At 44.6% G+C, this 15,323-nt stretch overlaps 5 protein-coding genes and 1 pseudogene across 6 annotated transcripts; all 6 read left to right on the plus strand.

Annotated features, from left to right (window-relative positions):
- The first annotated feature begins 25 nt into the window (after positions 1-25).
- On the plus strand, positions 26-2,122 carry LOC138127085 (cytochrome P450 4C1-like). The gene is made up of 6 exons (XM_069042946.1): positions 26-454; positions 501-610; positions 664-754; positions 809-994; positions 1,042-1,478; positions 1,526-2,122. The coding sequence occupies exons 1-6, from the start codon at positions 286-288 to the stop codon at positions 2,036-2,038; spliced, it is 1,506 nt and encodes a 501-aa protein (XP_068899047.1). The 5' UTR covers positions 26-285; the 3' UTR covers positions 2,039-2,122.
- A 62-nt stretch (positions 2,123-2,184) lies between these two features.
- Positions 2,185-4,094, plus strand: LOC138127086 (cytochrome P450 4C1-like; annotated as a pseudogene).
- A 294-nt stretch (positions 4,095-4,388) lies between these two features.
- On the plus strand, positions 4,389-6,189 carry LOC138127008 (cytochrome P450 4c3-like). Its single transcript, XM_069042860.1, has 4 exons — positions 4,389-4,605; positions 4,656-4,765; positions 4,814-5,090; positions 5,145-6,189. Exons 1-4 carry the CDS (start codon positions 4,437-4,439, stop codon positions 6,104-6,106), a joined length of 1,518 nt encoding a protein of 505 aa, XP_068898961.1. The 5' UTR covers positions 4,389-4,436; the 3' UTR covers positions 6,107-6,189.
- A 148-nt stretch (positions 6,190-6,337) lies between these two features.
- On the plus strand, positions 6,338-8,307 carry LOC138127010 (cytochrome P450 4c3-like). 2 transcript variants are annotated; one of them, XM_069042862.1, is made up of 5 exons: positions 6,338-6,714; positions 6,761-6,870; positions 6,919-7,195; positions 7,242-7,684; positions 7,731-8,307. In XM_069042862.1, the coding sequence occupies exons 1-5, from the start codon at positions 6,546-6,548 to the stop codon at positions 8,235-8,237; spliced, it is 1,506 nt and encodes a 501-aa protein (XP_068898963.1). In that variant the 5' UTR covers positions 6,338-6,545; the 3' UTR covers positions 8,238-8,307. The 2 variants fall into 2 exon arrangements, with proteins under 2 accessions (XP_068898963.1, XP_068898965.1); XM_069042864.1 differs by having other exon boundaries at positions 7,248-7,684.
- A 249-nt stretch (positions 8,308-8,556) lies between these two features.
- On the plus strand, positions 8,557-10,376 carry LOC138127009 (cytochrome P450 4c3-like). The gene is made up of 6 exons (XM_069042861.1): positions 8,557-8,753; positions 8,815-8,924; positions 8,970-9,060; positions 9,124-9,309; positions 9,359-9,801; positions 9,847-10,376. Exons 1-6 carry the CDS (start codon positions 8,585-8,587, stop codon positions 10,357-10,359), a joined length of 1,512 nt encoding a protein of 503 aa, XP_068898962.1. The 5' UTR covers positions 8,557-8,584; the 3' UTR covers positions 10,360-10,376.
- Positions 10,377-10,443: 67 nt separating this feature from the next.
- LOC138126610 (uncharacterized) lies at positions 10,444-14,779 on the plus strand. Its single transcript, XM_069042405.1, has 9 exons — positions 10,444-10,720; positions 10,769-10,878; positions 10,924-11,200; positions 11,247-12,172; positions 12,315-12,440; positions 12,847-13,167; positions 13,213-13,489; positions 13,543-13,892; positions 13,940-14,779. The coding sequence occupies exons 1-9, from the start codon at positions 10,564-10,566 to the stop codon at positions 14,519-14,521; spliced, it is 3,126 nt and encodes a 1,041-aa protein (XP_068898506.1). The 5' UTR covers positions 10,444-10,563; the 3' UTR covers positions 14,522-14,779.
- Positions 14,780-15,323: the final 544 nt, after the last annotated feature.

The raw sequence follows: 15,323 nt of genomic DNA on the forward strand, positions 1-15,323 counted from the left end.
TTGAGAAAAAAATTATTCATTAATGAAGCTACGAAATATTGAAGTTACGATAGAAATGTCCCAGTGGTGACGGTGATGGTACTTCCGTATTGTCATTATTATTGTTATTGTTGATATTATTGTATTTCTTTTTTTCTTTGCACCTCTGCAGGTAAGTCACGATTCCTTTATTACGATCACTATCAATAAATATTTTTAAATTTTATTTACTTGTTACTCAGAAGAACGTACTCGTAACAGCAGTTAACGTGTTATTGTAAACGGATTGGAATAATCAGTGTTACAATGTTAGTCTCCACAATAACACTGTCGGTGGTGTTAATCGGAGTACTTCTGTACTACCTCAAAACATTAAAACATGAATTCTTGAAGTTTAGAAAACTAGGAAAGCTTCCTGCACCACCTTGCACAAATGTAATTATCGGGAACGTTCTGCACTTGCACACCAGTCCAGGTAAAAATTTTGAAAAGCAGAGCAAAATATCAAGACGAAGTTTCAGAAAATATTTTTAAAACGTTCAGACAATGGGGTCAAAAATACTATCCCATTTATTCGATCAGAGTATTGAATGTAAACGCAGCATGCATTCTTCAACCGGAAGACTTTGAGGTACTTATTGGTTTGTTTAGTATGAATTGGGAATTTGAATCTGGAGGTTTTAGCTTATCTTATCCAACAGCAAAAACAACGACAAAAGTATTGTGTACAGAATGTTTGAGGAGTGGCTAGGTACTGGACTTCTAACCAGCAATGGTAAGTACCAGTGTGGGGAAATAATCTCAAGAGAATAAAGTGTGGATCTGGCAGGAAGAAAATGGATGACCAGGAGAAAAATCTTGACCCCAGGTTTCCACTTCAGCACTCTTCAACAATTCGTCGGTATCTTCAACGAAGAAACGGAAAAACTCGTCGAAATTTTCAAAATGCTATGCGACCAACCCTTTATTAGTATCAACTCCCACATCACTCAGTTCGCACTGAAGTCAATCGCAGGTAATTTATTTATGCGCGCTGATATTGTGTGCATCTTTTTGTTGAAGAAACCGCAATGGGGACCAAACTGAAATTCAACACCAAGAAGGAAATTGACTACAAACAAGCGATTTTCAACATTGGGGAAATCCTAGTGTACAGAGTGACCCACGGCTGGTACCTTCTAAAATATTTCAACATCTTCAGTCCCACCTACTCTACGGAGAGAGCAGCTCTCAAGACTCTGCACAGCTTCACTCAAGAGGTAATCGCTGACCGCGAAAAAAATTTCTCGACGGTCCCAACAGAAGAACACGACGTCTACACGAGTAAGAAGCGCTTGGCGATGCTGGATTTGCTGATAACGGCGAAGAACGAAGAACGGGTCATCGACGACGAAGGAATTCGCGAAGAAGTCGACACCTTTATGTTTGAAGGACACGACACCACTGCGGTTGCGTTGGATTTCGCTCTGATGCTGATAGCTTGTCACAAACAGGTCCAAGTAAGTTTTGTTGCCCATCCGATCAGAAATTATTGAAACGCTTTCAGGACCAAATATACGAAGAAATAAAAAGCGTCTTGGGAGACGCGCGAGCAAAGCCGACCTACAGCGACTTGCAAGAGATGAAATATCTGGAAAGGGCGTTGAAAGAAGTCCTTCGGCTCTACCCAAGCGTTCATTTTATCAGTCGCAAACTAGGAGACGATGTGGTCACTGCAAGTGGGTACGAGCTGCCCAAAAACACGTTGGTCCACTTGCACATCTACGACCTCCACCACAATCCTGATATTTATCCAGATCCTGAACGGTTCGATCCGGATCGATTCCTTCCGGAGAACTGCCAAAACAGACATCCTTTCGCTTATTTACCGTTCAGCGCAGGATCCAGGAACAGTATCGGACAAAGGTTCGCCATGTTGGAGCTGAAAGCCGCCATTTGCGGCATCTTGGCCCATTTCGTACTGGAACCAGTGGACACTCCCAGTACTATAGTACTAGTAGTTGATCTGATACTCCGAACCAAGGACCCGATCAGAGTCAAGTTTGTGCCCAGACTATAGAACACAACCATCCATTGCGATATTATTATTGTTATCTTCATTAAGTTGTAGATAAAATCTATAAACAATTATGTATTAAACATATGATGTACGTTTTGAATGATAATTATATTTCAACTAAACGGGTTTACAATTATTCAAACAACCTGCAGTACTGACACACAATTGAGCGTAATCAGTAATCGAATAAAAGTCCATAGTCTTCATTGCCGCCATCTTGGCTGCAACAATAATTCTTTGCTTGATGTTTTTCGCTGTACTTTTTGTCTATTCCGAAGCAATAAAACGTCAAATTTTGGAGTTTATGGTGTTAAAAAAATTACCAGCGCCCCCTGACAACAACCCGATCGTGGGAAACATCTTGCATTTGCACATCTCTAGAGGTAAAGATTTTAAAATCGGAGCAAAACACCAAACGAGATTTTGCAGACAACGTTTTCAAGAAATTGAGAGAATGGTTGCGCCAGTGTTATTCCATTTACAACATCAGGGTACTCCACATTAATGCAGCTTGCCTAGTCAGTGACTTTGAGGTAAGGGTGAAACAAAAGTGGGAGAAACCTTGTGATTTCTTTATTTATTAGCGAATCTTGTCCAACCCCAAAACACATAGAGAAAAGTATCGCTTACGATCTCCTCGATGACTGATTGGGAACTGGGCTTTTGACCAGCGGTGGTAATTTTTGGTCAAGATGTTTGTGTGAAGTTAAAGAATGGTTTTAGGAAGAAAATGCATAACCAGGAGAAGAATCTTGTCCCCAGCTTTGTATTTCAGTATTCTCCAACAGTTTGACAATATCTTCAACGAAGAAACGGACAGGCATGTGGATATCTTCAAGGAAATAGACGATCAGTCTTGTGTTCCCATCAACCCTCACATTACTCAGTTCAAACTAAAAACAATCGCAGGTGGAGTTTCACTCTTTGCTAATACTTCTTAGAAAATTTTGTACTTGAAGAATCCGCGATGGGCACCAAGCTCCAATTCAACACCGAGAAAGAGGTGAGCTACAAGCGAGCGGTCTTCACCATTGGAGACGTTCTTCTCTACAGACTGATCCACACTTGGTTGATTTACAAACTCGTCAACTTCTTCAGTCAGAAGTTTTTCGAAGAGAAGAAGGCTCTCAAAGTTCTGAACAACTTCACCAAGAGATGATCGCCGATCGGGAGAGAACTTTCGAAAAGATAGACCTCCCAACGGAGGATCGCGGTGAAAAACGAAAAAGGGATCATCGACGACGAAGGGACCCACGAGGAAGTAGACACCTACATGTTTGAAGGACACGACACCACTGTCACCGCTGTCAATTTCGCGTACATGCTGATCGCTTGCAACAAACATGTCGAAGTGAGTTGGAATGTTTCACTCAATGGAAACTTGTCAGAATTTTTCAGGAGCAGATCGTCGAGGAAATCGGGATAGTTTTGGGAGATGCGCGCCAAAAACCAACTTACAAGGATTTCCAAGAAATGAAGTATCTGGAGAGGGCAGTGAAAGAGGTCCTGCGACTGTATCCCACCGTCCATTTTATTTCTCGAAAATTAGGAGACGATTTGATTACTGGAAGTGGCTACAAGTTGCCTAAAGGCACCATCACGCATTTGCACATTCCTACGATCTTCACCACAATCCTAACATTTATCCAGATCCTGAACGGTTCGATCCGGATCGATTCCTTCCGGGGAACTACCAAAACAGATATCCTTTCACTTATTTACCGTTCAGCGCAGGACCCGGGAACTGCATTGGGCAGAAGTTCGCCATGTTGGAACTGTGCGCCATTTTGGGCAGTTTTGTCCTGGAGCCCATCGACACTCCAGTTGTTGTTGTGAATATTGTCTCCAGAACCAAAGAAGGGATCAAGATCAAGTTCGTCCCTCGAGAGTAGATCGATGACCCAACAATCCAGATTATCTACGATAATTGTAAAAATATTTTCTGATATCCACTCTGATTTTTATTATAAGATTATTTTGTTTTTATATTTTTTGTTTTTGTTAATTTTAGCAAAGTTTGTTACGTATTACTAGACTGAAGTAGAATAAACTACTAATCTTATCTTATCAAAATTCTTGACAGATCCTGAAGAAGTACTAATAAAAGTTTTAATTTGCAAAAAAATCGAAAAGAGTATAAGAATAAGTAATTTTTGATGTAGCGTGGAAAACTTTGATTTGTTTGTTTATGATTAGAGATAATAATTGCGGCCACAACAAACGTGATTATTGTCCCAATTGTAAATATTTTACAAAATACAAGAACTGATAAATGTTCTAAATCAGAATTTTACGCAAACAATTAGTCATATCGTTAAATAATTGAGACAGAAAATGACCCAGCAACTATGATTTTAAACACAAAGAGGTCAAGCAGTATTGGTTCAGTTTACCAAAGATGTTTCTCTTGACCGTACTGGTGTACGTCGCAGCTCTCGCAGCAATCTTTTTCGTGTTAAAATGGTTAAAGATTCAGATTAGCAATTATGCAGAGATGTCAAAAGTGGCAGGACCTCCTCAAGAAGGAGTAATTATTGGTAACATGTGGTACCTTCAGGGAACTCCAGGTAAACCAGTTAGTTCAAAACATAAGTAAAGTACAAACAATCCCTTGCAGAACTAGTTTTCCAACGGTTGCGTGAAGCAAGGAAGAATTTCTACCCCATCTACAAACTAAACGCCATGTTTCAATGCGGAGCCAACATCCTCAGTCCTGAAGACTGCGAGGTATTTGTCACAATTAAGAAAAAATTGGTTTCGACTGGTTTATTTTAGCTGATAATGTCAAATCCGATACACAATCAGAAAGGTCGGATCTACGACCTCCTGCACAACTGGCTTCAAGATGGACTTTTGACCAGCAGCGGGCAGAAATGGCAAACCAGGAGAAAGATTCTCACCCCAGCTTTCCACTTCAATATTTTGCAACAATTCATTTTGGTGTTTAACGAAGAAGCGGAGAAGCTGGTCGAAGAATTGAAGAAGGAGTGCAACAAGTCGTACGTCAACGTAACTCCTCACATAGCCCAGTTCACTCTGAAGACCATCGCTGGTACTGTTGCGGTACCGCGTGAAGAATATCGTGTTGATTTTTGTTTGGTTGTAGAGACCGCGATGGGTACCAAGCTCAAGTTCGTCACGAAAGAAGAGATTGACTACAAGCAGGCGGTCTACGATATTGGTAAAATCCTGCTGTATCGACTGAGCCACCCGTGGTTCATCTTCAAGTACTTCAACTACTTCAGTCCTTGGTACCTCCAAGAGATGAAAATTACAGGCATTTTGCACAAATTCTCCAAACAGGTGATCATCGACAGAGAGAAGAATTTCAAAGACATCGATTTCCCCATAGAAGAACACGACGTCTACAAAGGCAAGAAGCGTCTAGCAATGTTGGATTTGTTGTTGTCAGCGAAGAACAAAGAAGGAACTATCGACAACACCGGCATCCAGGAAGAAGTCGACACCTTCACCTTCGAAGGACAAGACACCACAGCCCAAGCTCTCGGCTTCATCCTGATGCTCACGGCTTGCCACAAGAACGCCCAAGAACTGATGTTGCAAGAAATGAAAGAGGTGCTCGGCGACCTCCACAAGAAGCCCACTTACAACGACCTGCAAAACCTGAAGTACATGGAGAGGTGCATCAAGGAGGGGTTGCGATTGTACCCCAGCGTCCATTTCATCGCTCGCACTCTGGGGGAAGATTTGAGAACGCACAGCGGATACGTTTTGCCCAAGGACACCGTCGCGGTCATGCACATCTACGATGTCCACCACAATCCTGAGATTTATCCAGATCCTGAGAAATTCGATCCGGATCGATTCCTTCCGGAGAACTGCCAAAAACGACACCCTTACGCTTATCTACCTTTCAGCGCGGGTTCCAGGAACTGTATAGGGCAGAGGTTCGCCATGTTGGAGTTGAAGGCTGCGCTGTGCGCCATCTTGGGGAATTTCATCCTGGAACCGATCGACACACCCGAGACTATAGTCGTGATAGTTGACATTATACTCAGGACCAAGGAAGGAATCAAAATCAAGTTTGTCCCACGGACAAACATCTAGATTAGAATTTTTGATAACGTGTAATCTATGGTCATGTTTTGTGTCGCTCAGGGTAATCAGTACAATAAATCTAATCTTACTCATTGTTGTCTCTTTGAGTCGACCTAAATTGTAACTCGAGAGAAAATTCTACTTCGAACTGTCGAAGTACTGATTGCACCAAGCTCCTTCTTGAGTGTTTGTTGACCAAATAGTTCACTGAATCACCACCAGACGGCGGTCGCGGTTGTCACTCCAGACGATTCATTAACAGATAGCAATAGAAATTATTCCAATCTCTTTAATGATGTTTTTACAGTAAAACTTGCGTCAACAAATTATTAATTTGATAGGTCAGGTGCACAACAGAGTTGATAATTGATGCACTTAGTCGCTAATTTTAGACCAACTGCACTGATAATAATTAGCAATTAATTCCCAGCCTCTCAGACCAAGAACAATGCTCCTCTCAGCAGCATTCTTGAGCGTTTTCACCCTAACTGTGGTGTTTTATGTGGCCAAATGGATAAAGTTGCATGCTAAGGTCTTGATGGCGACGGCCAAAATTCCTGGTCCACCTCGAACAGGATTTTTGATAGGAAACTTGACTTATCTGCAAAACAGTCCAGGTAAAGAATCAGAAGTGAAGGCACCAGATTCGATTGTTCTTTGCAGAAAAGGTATTCAAGCGGTTGCGTGAAGCTACACACCACTTTTATCCCATCTATAGAATCAACACTTTGCACAAAAGTGGAGTGAATATTCTTTGCCCGGAAGATTGCGAGGTACTCTTGTTCCAGAGAGTGGAACAATTTTAATTTCTTGTCCTTCAGATAATCATGTCTAATCCTGCGCACAATCAGAAAGCTATGATGTACGATCTCCTCCACAGCTGGCTCCAGTTTGGTCTTTTAACCAGCACTGGTGAAAAATGGGCTACTAGAAGAAAAATTCTAACGCCAGCTTTCCACTTCGGCATCTTGCAACAATTTGTTTCAGTGTTCAACGAAGAAGCGGAGAAGCTAGTCGAAGAGTTGAGAAAGGATTGCCAGAAGCCTTACGTCAACATTACACCGCATGTTTCTCAATTTACTTTGAAGACAATAACAGGTACCAGTTGGAGAGTATCGAGTGAGTACTGTACAGATTGTTGCAGAAACAGCGATGGGTACTAAACTCGAGTTGGTCACCAAGAAAGAGATCGGTTACAAAGAAGCGGTCTGCGGCATCGGGAAGATCAAACTATACAGAATCCTTAACCCTTGGTTTATATTTAGCTTTATAAACGTGTTCAGTCCTTGGTACCTGCATGAGCGACGGTTGACCAACACTTTGCACACGTTCACCAAAGAAGTAATCACCGAAAGGGAGAAGAATTTCGAAAACCTTGACCTCCCAAAAGACGAGGACCACGTCTACAAAGGGAAGAAGCGTCTGGCGATGTTAGATTTACTCCTTTCCGCGAAAAAGACAGATGGTGCCATTGACAACCAAGGAATCCGCGAAGAAGTCGACACATTCATGTTCGAGGGTCACGACACCACCGCCGTGGCCCTCGGCTTCATCCTGATGCTCCTGGCTTGCCACAAAGACGTCCAGGTAAAGCGTCGACTCCTTTGGACATGTCTCAAACCGCAAGTTCTAGGAGTTGGTGGTGCAAGAAATCAAACAGGTGCTCGGGGACAAGAAGCCGACCTTCAACAACCTCCAAGAACTGAAGTACGTGGAGCGCTGCATCAAGGAGAGTCTCAGGTTGTACCCGAGCGTCCACTTCATCGCAAGGACTCTAGGCGAGGATGTCGTCACCCACTCGGGGTACTTGCTACCAAAAGAGACCATCGCTTGCATACACATCTACGACATCCACCACAATCCCGAAATCTATCCCGATCCAGAACGATTTGATCCCGACAGGTTCCTCCCGGAGAACAGTCGCAAGAGACATCCTTTCGCCTATTTGCCTTTCAGCGCAGGACCCAGGAACTGTATCGGGCAAAGGTTCGCCATGTTGGAGCTGAAAGCTGCGCTCTGCGCCATCTTGACCAACTTTGAACTGGAACCGATTGATACTCCAGAGACCATAGTCTTGGTCGTCGATTTGGTACTCAGGACCAAGGAAAACATCAAAGTGAAACTGGTACCAAGAGTCTGAACGCCTCCAAATAGTTGATTTGTTGTTGTAACACCTAAATAAAGATATTTGCAACTCTGGTTCGGTACTACATCCTTGTACATTATTGACGGTACTTATCAGGACGAGACGTAGACATAGTGCGTAGCAACATTTACGAAACAAAATTAATCAATTTTTTGATGAGATTTCCAACTATTCTTCGTGTTATTTCGCAATAAAAAAATTTACAATGATATTCATAAAATTACGCATTTATTTTCGTTGATGATTACACATATGGATCCAAATTAAGACAACGAAAAATAAACAACACACAGTTGACTATAAATATCTCCAACAACGAAAGATGTTATTAGTTAATAAAGATGCTCGTTTCCACGACGGTACTATTGGCGATAACACTTGTTTTGCTACTTTATTGCTTCAAGACAATAAAGGAGCATGTTTTGTGTTTCATTTCGTTGGCCAAGCTTCCAGGTCCTCCTCTTAATGACATCATCTCAGGAAATCTCCTCCCTCTGTACGCCAATCCAGGTAAAAATTATTATTATTGTCACAAGCTGTCAAGATTTTTGACCGATCAAAAATTGTTCAGACAAGATTTTCAAGACGATGCGGGAATGGGGTAGGACCTACTACCCCATCTACAGACTCCAGGCGGCACACATGACGGCGGCTAACGTCCTCAGCCCCGAAGACTGCGAGGTAGATTTCTTTTTAAGCAAGACCCAATAACAATCTAGATTTCAGTTGATCTTGTCCAGCAGCGTCCACATGGAAAAAAGTATTGTCTACAACCTCCTGCACGACTGGCTCGGTACCGGTCTCTTGACCAGCACGGGTAAACAATGATAATGACTCACGATGACCTCCTAATCTTAACAATTCTAAATTTAAAACGCAGGTTCCAAATGGCAGATGCGGAGAAAAATTCTGACACCCGCTTTCCATTTCAACATTTTGCAACAATTCGTGGGAATCTTCAACGAAGAGACGGACAAGCTGGTGGAGGTGTTGATGGATGAGTGCGACAAACCCGCCGTCAACATCACCCCTCACGTCACGCAGTTCACGCTGAAGACCATCGCAGGTACCACCGAAGGAACTAAACTTGTTGGTAGTGATTAGTCTGTTGTTAGAAACCGCGATGGGTACCAAGCTCAAGTTCACCACCACCAAAGAGATCGCGTACAAGAAATCGATCTTCGAGCTCGGGGAAATCATGGTGTACCGACTGATGCGCTCCTGGCTGATCTACAAATTCATCTACTTGTTCACCCCCGGGTACTACACCGAGCGGAAGATAACAAGACGCTTGCACCGCTTCACCCAGAGCGTGATCGCGGAACGCGAGAAGAACTTCAAAGATGTGGTACCACCGACCGAAGAGCACGAGGTCTACGTCGGCAAGAAGCGTCTGGCCATGCTGGATTTGCTGATAACGGCGAAGAACAAAGACGCGTTGATCGACGACGAGGGCATCCGCGAAGAAGTCGACACGTTCATGTTCGAGGGCCACGACACCACCGCCGTGGCTCTCAGCTTCGCCTTGATGCTAATCGCGGGACACAAATCGGTCCAGGTGAGCACCACTCCAGCCAGATTTGATCTAATCGAGTTTGTCTAGGAGCAAATCGTGCAAGAGATGGGCGAGGTGTTGGGCGACATCCGCAAGAAGCCCTCCTACAACAACTTGCAGGAGATGAAGTACCTGGAGCGGTGCGTCAAAGAGGCGCTGAGGTTGTACCCTAGTGTGCATTATATGTCGCGCAAGCTCGGGGAGGATTTGGTCACGCATACTGGAGAGCGCTTGGTGAAAAATTCCATCGTTAATCTGCACATCTATGACCTCCACCACAACCCTGACATCTATCCTGACCCCGAGAAGTTTGACCCTGACCGGTTCCTTCCCGAGAACTGCCAAAACAGACATCCTTTCGCGTATCTACCCTTCAGCGCAGGACCTAGGAACTGCATAGGGCAGAGGTTCGCCATGTTGGAACTCAAAGCCGCCATTTGTGGCATTTTGGCCAATTTTATCCTCGAGCCAGTCGACACCCAGTCCACCATAGTACTCGTCGTCGACATTGTACTCAGGACCAAGGAAGGAATCAAGGTCAAATTTGTACCAAGAACTTGAATAAATCTGAAATTGGTGGTCCTGTTTCTTTTCACCTTTGGCACAAGTCAGATGTTGTAATCGATAAATTGGAAATACATCTAGTCACTGTTGTTTGTTATTTTGCGATTGCGTTATCAGTACTGATAAGATTGTGTTGACACCACCAATATAAATTGAACCCGATCCATACTTTCTCCAAGTCCTTCAAACCCATCCATCAAGATGTTCTTCACTCCGGTACTAGTGTGCGTGGTCGTCTTAGTAATCCTTGTCAATTCGCTTAGAAAGAAAGGAAAAGATTGGGAATATCTGAGAACGATCCCGCAACCACCTCGTTACCCCATCGTTGGTAACTTACTGGATTTGATGCGACCCCAAGGTACCACCCTCTTTGTTATAAATCCAATCAAACTGGTTTGAATCGTAGAGCTAATGTTCGAGGGGGATCGCAAACGCTCCCTCCTGTACTACCCCATCTACAAGCTTGACATCTTCGGAATGTACTCAGTGAATCTGCTACACCCTGAAGACATCGAGGTAAGACTCTTTGATTGGTGATGCAAAGTGCAAATTCGATTCTAGGTGGTTCTGACAGACACCAAACAAAACACCAAGAGTTTCTTGTACAACTTCTTGCACTCCTGGTTGGGCACCGGGTTGTTGACGAGTGAAGGTTCCAAGTGGCAAACGCGGCGAAAAATTTTGACCCCAGCTTTCCACTTCAACATCCTCCAAGACTTCATTGACGTCTTCAACGAAGAAACCAAGCAACTGGTCAAAGATTTGGAGGAGGAGTGTCACAAACCCTTTGTCGATGTTGTGACACCCATCACCCAATTCACTCTTCTGTCTATTGGAGGTGAGTCCACACCAGAAGACTTCTTCGTGTTATTTTGAAGTTGCAGAGACCGCAATGGGGATCAAGATCCAAAGCAAGAAAAACGAGAAGAACGACTACAAAGACGCCGTTTACAAGTTCGGGGAACTGTTGACGTACCGCGCCCCCAGACCCTGGATCTACAACGACTTGTTGTACTCGGTGACTGCCAACGCAAGAGTCGAGAAGAAAACAGTGAAGACTCTTCATACGTTCTCCAGTAAGGTGATCGCCGAACGCCAGAAAAACTTGTCGTCTTCGTACTCCACCAGGAAGCGCCTCGCGATGCTCGACCTCCTCCTCAGGTACAAATCCGAGGGGGCCAACATCGACGACGAGGGCATCCGCGAAGAAGTCGACACGTTTATGTTTGAGGGACATGACACCACGTCCATGGCAATATGCTTCGCGCTGATGCTCCTGGCCAACCACAGACAAGCGCAAGACGACATCTTCAAGGAGATCCAAGAGGTGCTAGGCGACGACGCGCCCTCGTACGCCAACCTCCACGAGCTCAAGTTCATGGAGAGGTGCCTCAAGGAGAGTCTGCGCTTGTACCCCAGCGTCCCCTTCATCTCCAGAGTGACCGGGAGCGAGGTCAAGACCAAGACCGGCTACACCATCCCCAACGAGACCATGGTCAACGTGCAGATCTACGACTTGCACCACAACCCCAACGTGTTCCCTGATCCGGAGAAATTTGACCCGGACAGGTTCTTGCCCGAGAATAGTCAAAAGAGACACCCCTTCGCCTACATCCCTTTCAGCGCGGGGTCGAGGAACTGCATCGGCCAAAAGTTCGCCATGTTGGAAATGAAAACTGCCTTTTGCGGGATTTTGAAGAGATTTGTCCTGGAGCCGGTTGACACCCCCAAGGACATGGTGTTCGTGACGGATCTGGTACTCAGGCCCAAGAACCCTATCAGGGTCAAGTTTGTCCCAAGGTCACCCAAATAACGTGAAATGTGAAAGTCATCACATCATACAAGTAATTTCATTTGTTTTGTAAAAAAAATCGAGTAGCTAATAGTAAATAAATGCTGATTATTATCTCCGTAATCATCACGATGTCCTCCCTTTTATTCGCCGCCTCCAGTACAAATTCCCCAAGATCGCGCACAGCGCCGCCTTCAGCTCCAACATCGCGAAGGGCAGGTACACGAAAGGGTCCCACCCCTTTCTGGGCGGTGTCGAGGAACTGCACAGGTGCGACCTTTACCACGTAAAAACGGTGTCAAAGTGTGCTTGCAGTTCGCCATATTGGAAATGAAAACCGTCATTTGCGACATTTTGAAAAATCCGTCAGCGCCACCCCTTTCAGCGCGGGGTCGAGGAACTGCACAGGTGAGACTTTTACCACGTAAAAACTGTGTCAAAGTATACTTGCAGTTCGCCATCTTGGAAACGAAAACTGTCATTTGCGACATTCTGAAAAATCTGTCCTCCGACTCAAAAAGAAGCCATCACGGTCAAGTTCGTCACCAGGTGTTTAAAATAATTCCTTGGACTTTGTTTTATGAAAGTCATCCCATGAGTAATTTCATTTCGAAAGATGCGAATGTTTTGTAAACTGCCGATTAGAGTGTGAAAATAAATGCGTGATAATCACGACCTGGCCATGACCTTGACTTAACAACAGCGGTCTCAGTCTGTCTCCGGCTCCAGTCACGATGATACTGTTTTCGGTGTTCCTCCTGTTCGTTGTAATCGCAGTTGCGTCACTCATCTACATATGGTGGATCCAGAACTTCTCCCGCTTTTTCACCCTGTTGAGGAAGATCCCCGGACCTCCGGGCTACCCCATCATAGGGAATTTACTCGAGTTTATCGCCACACCGGAAGAAATGTTCAAAATCGATCGCAAACTCCTCCGCCAGTACTACCCCTTGTACAAAGAGTGGACCCTCAATTATGGAGGTGTCAACATGATACATCCAGACGACGTTGAGGTAGTACCTTGACAGTTTGAACCCCACTTCCATAGATTCTTCTAGTTGGTGTTGTCCAGTAGCAAACACAATGAGAAAAGCATGGTTTACAACTTCTTGCACTCGTGGTTGGGCACCGGTTTGCTCACGAGTACCGGAGCTAAGTGGCAGACGCGCCGCAAGATCCTAACCCCAGCCTTCCACTTCACGATTCTTCAACAGTTCGTGCCGGTTTTCAACGAAGGAGCGGCCAAACTGGTCGAAGAGCTGAAGAGGCGATGCGATGGAGATGCTGTCGATGTGGTCGGGCCGATCACTCAATTCACTCTCTTGTCAATTGCGGGTAGGTACTCTTCACTCTTCCAGTACTGTTTTGAGTACCTAATTTGTTTGAAGAAACTTCAATGGGGATCAAACTGGATGACTCTCCCAGAGACTGTACTAACTACCAGAACGCCATCTACACTTTTGGGTACGCTCTGACGTACCGGATGGTCCGTCCTTGGCTCTACAACGACAGCATCTTCTTCAACCTGACCAGTTTGGGCAAATTCACTCGAAAATCCATCCAAACCTTGCACGACTTCTCCAGGAGAGTCATCACCGAACGCGAGAAGAACTTCACAGATTCGTCCAAACCCAACAAGCGAATGGCCATGCTGGATTTGCTGTTGTCCGCGAAACACAACGGGGCGGACATCGACGACGACGGTATCGCCGAAGAAGTCGACACCTTCATGTTCGAAGTCCGTTCCCCCAGTCACTCTACTTCTTGTTCATTCGTCACTTTCAGGGTCACGACACCACCACCATCGCCATCACCTACGTCCTCCTCCTCTTGGCCAACCACCCCACCACCCAACAAGAAATCTACGACGAAATGGCCGCAGTCTTGGGCACTCCGACCAAAACCCCGACTTACAGCGATCTCAAGGAGTTGAGCTTCATGGAACGATGCCTCAAAGAGTGCCTCCGGTTGTACCCCAGCGTCCCTTTCATCGCCAGACGACTAGACGAAGACATCACCACCTCCTCGGGATATGTCGTACCGAAAAACGCAATGGCGCAGATACACATCTACGACTTGCACCGCAATCCGGAGTATTTCCCCGACCCCGAGAAATTCGATCCGGATCGATTTCTCCCGGAAAATGCCAAAAACAGGCACCCTTTCGTGTACCTACCTTTCAGCGCGGGGCCCAGGAACTGCATAGGGCAGAGGTTCGCGATGCTGGAGCTGAAGGCGGCGTTATGCGCGATCTTGGGGAATTTTGTTCTGGAGGCGGCGGATAAAAGGGAGGATATCGTGATGATTACAGAGATGGTGCTGAGGCCGAAGAACGGCGTCAGGGTCAACTTCAGGTTGAGGAAATGATCAAGACTGAAGCGGGTTCAGATTCAGGTTCGAGATGTTTTGGATTATCTGGGGGTGGAGGTGAAATAAAAATGTTTTTTCGTTAATTTTATACGATAGAACAGATAACATTTAAAGTATGTATCTGCAAAAGACTTTTATTTCCTGTCATCCGGAATATAACATTTTGTATAAATATTAGACTGTGATTACTACGGATTTGGTGGTACCACAATATTGTACCCTCGTGGAATAAAAATTACCCTGTTGTGCACCACATTACAATCTTTTATTTCAATCATTTCCTTTAAGGTGGTACCGCAACAAAAATTTCTTTTCGTTTATTTAGGCGAGTACAGTGTGGAGAAATTCGGTGGAAAATGTCCAAAAGTGGTTCACTTGTAGAGGTGGTACCCAAAAGTTGGCGCTCTCGGTACAAAAATCCAATTAAGAGTCAAGTTTGGCCTAAAATAAATAAAACTTCACGTAGTACTAACAATAAACTGAGCATTAATCATTCAAATTTCAAATAAGCCTTCTGGTTCGAATAAGTACTTAAATTACTAATTACAATATTTAACCGTCATTATCGTAATAATCAGTAATAATATTTACAGTTGTTATCAACAACACAACTATCAATAACTCGGCAACGATCGACGGAAATTTCCAAGAGTGACAGATGTTTTGTTGTAGGGTCTTTTTGAAAATTTACGTCACGTGACTCTCTGTGCTTGGTCCGACTCCGCCCACATTCCTTTCCCGTCAAATGGAAAATTCCAGAAGCGCCACGTGACACTGCTTTAGACGCCCACTTTACCTA

Source organism: Tenebrio molitor, chromosome 3 (genome assembly GCF_963966145.1).
Source record: "Tenebrio molitor chromosome 3, icTenMoli1.1, whole genome shotgun sequence".
NCBI classification, from domain to species: domain Eukaryota; kingdom Metazoa; phylum Arthropoda; class Insecta; order Coleoptera; family Tenebrionidae; genus Tenebrio; species Tenebrio molitor.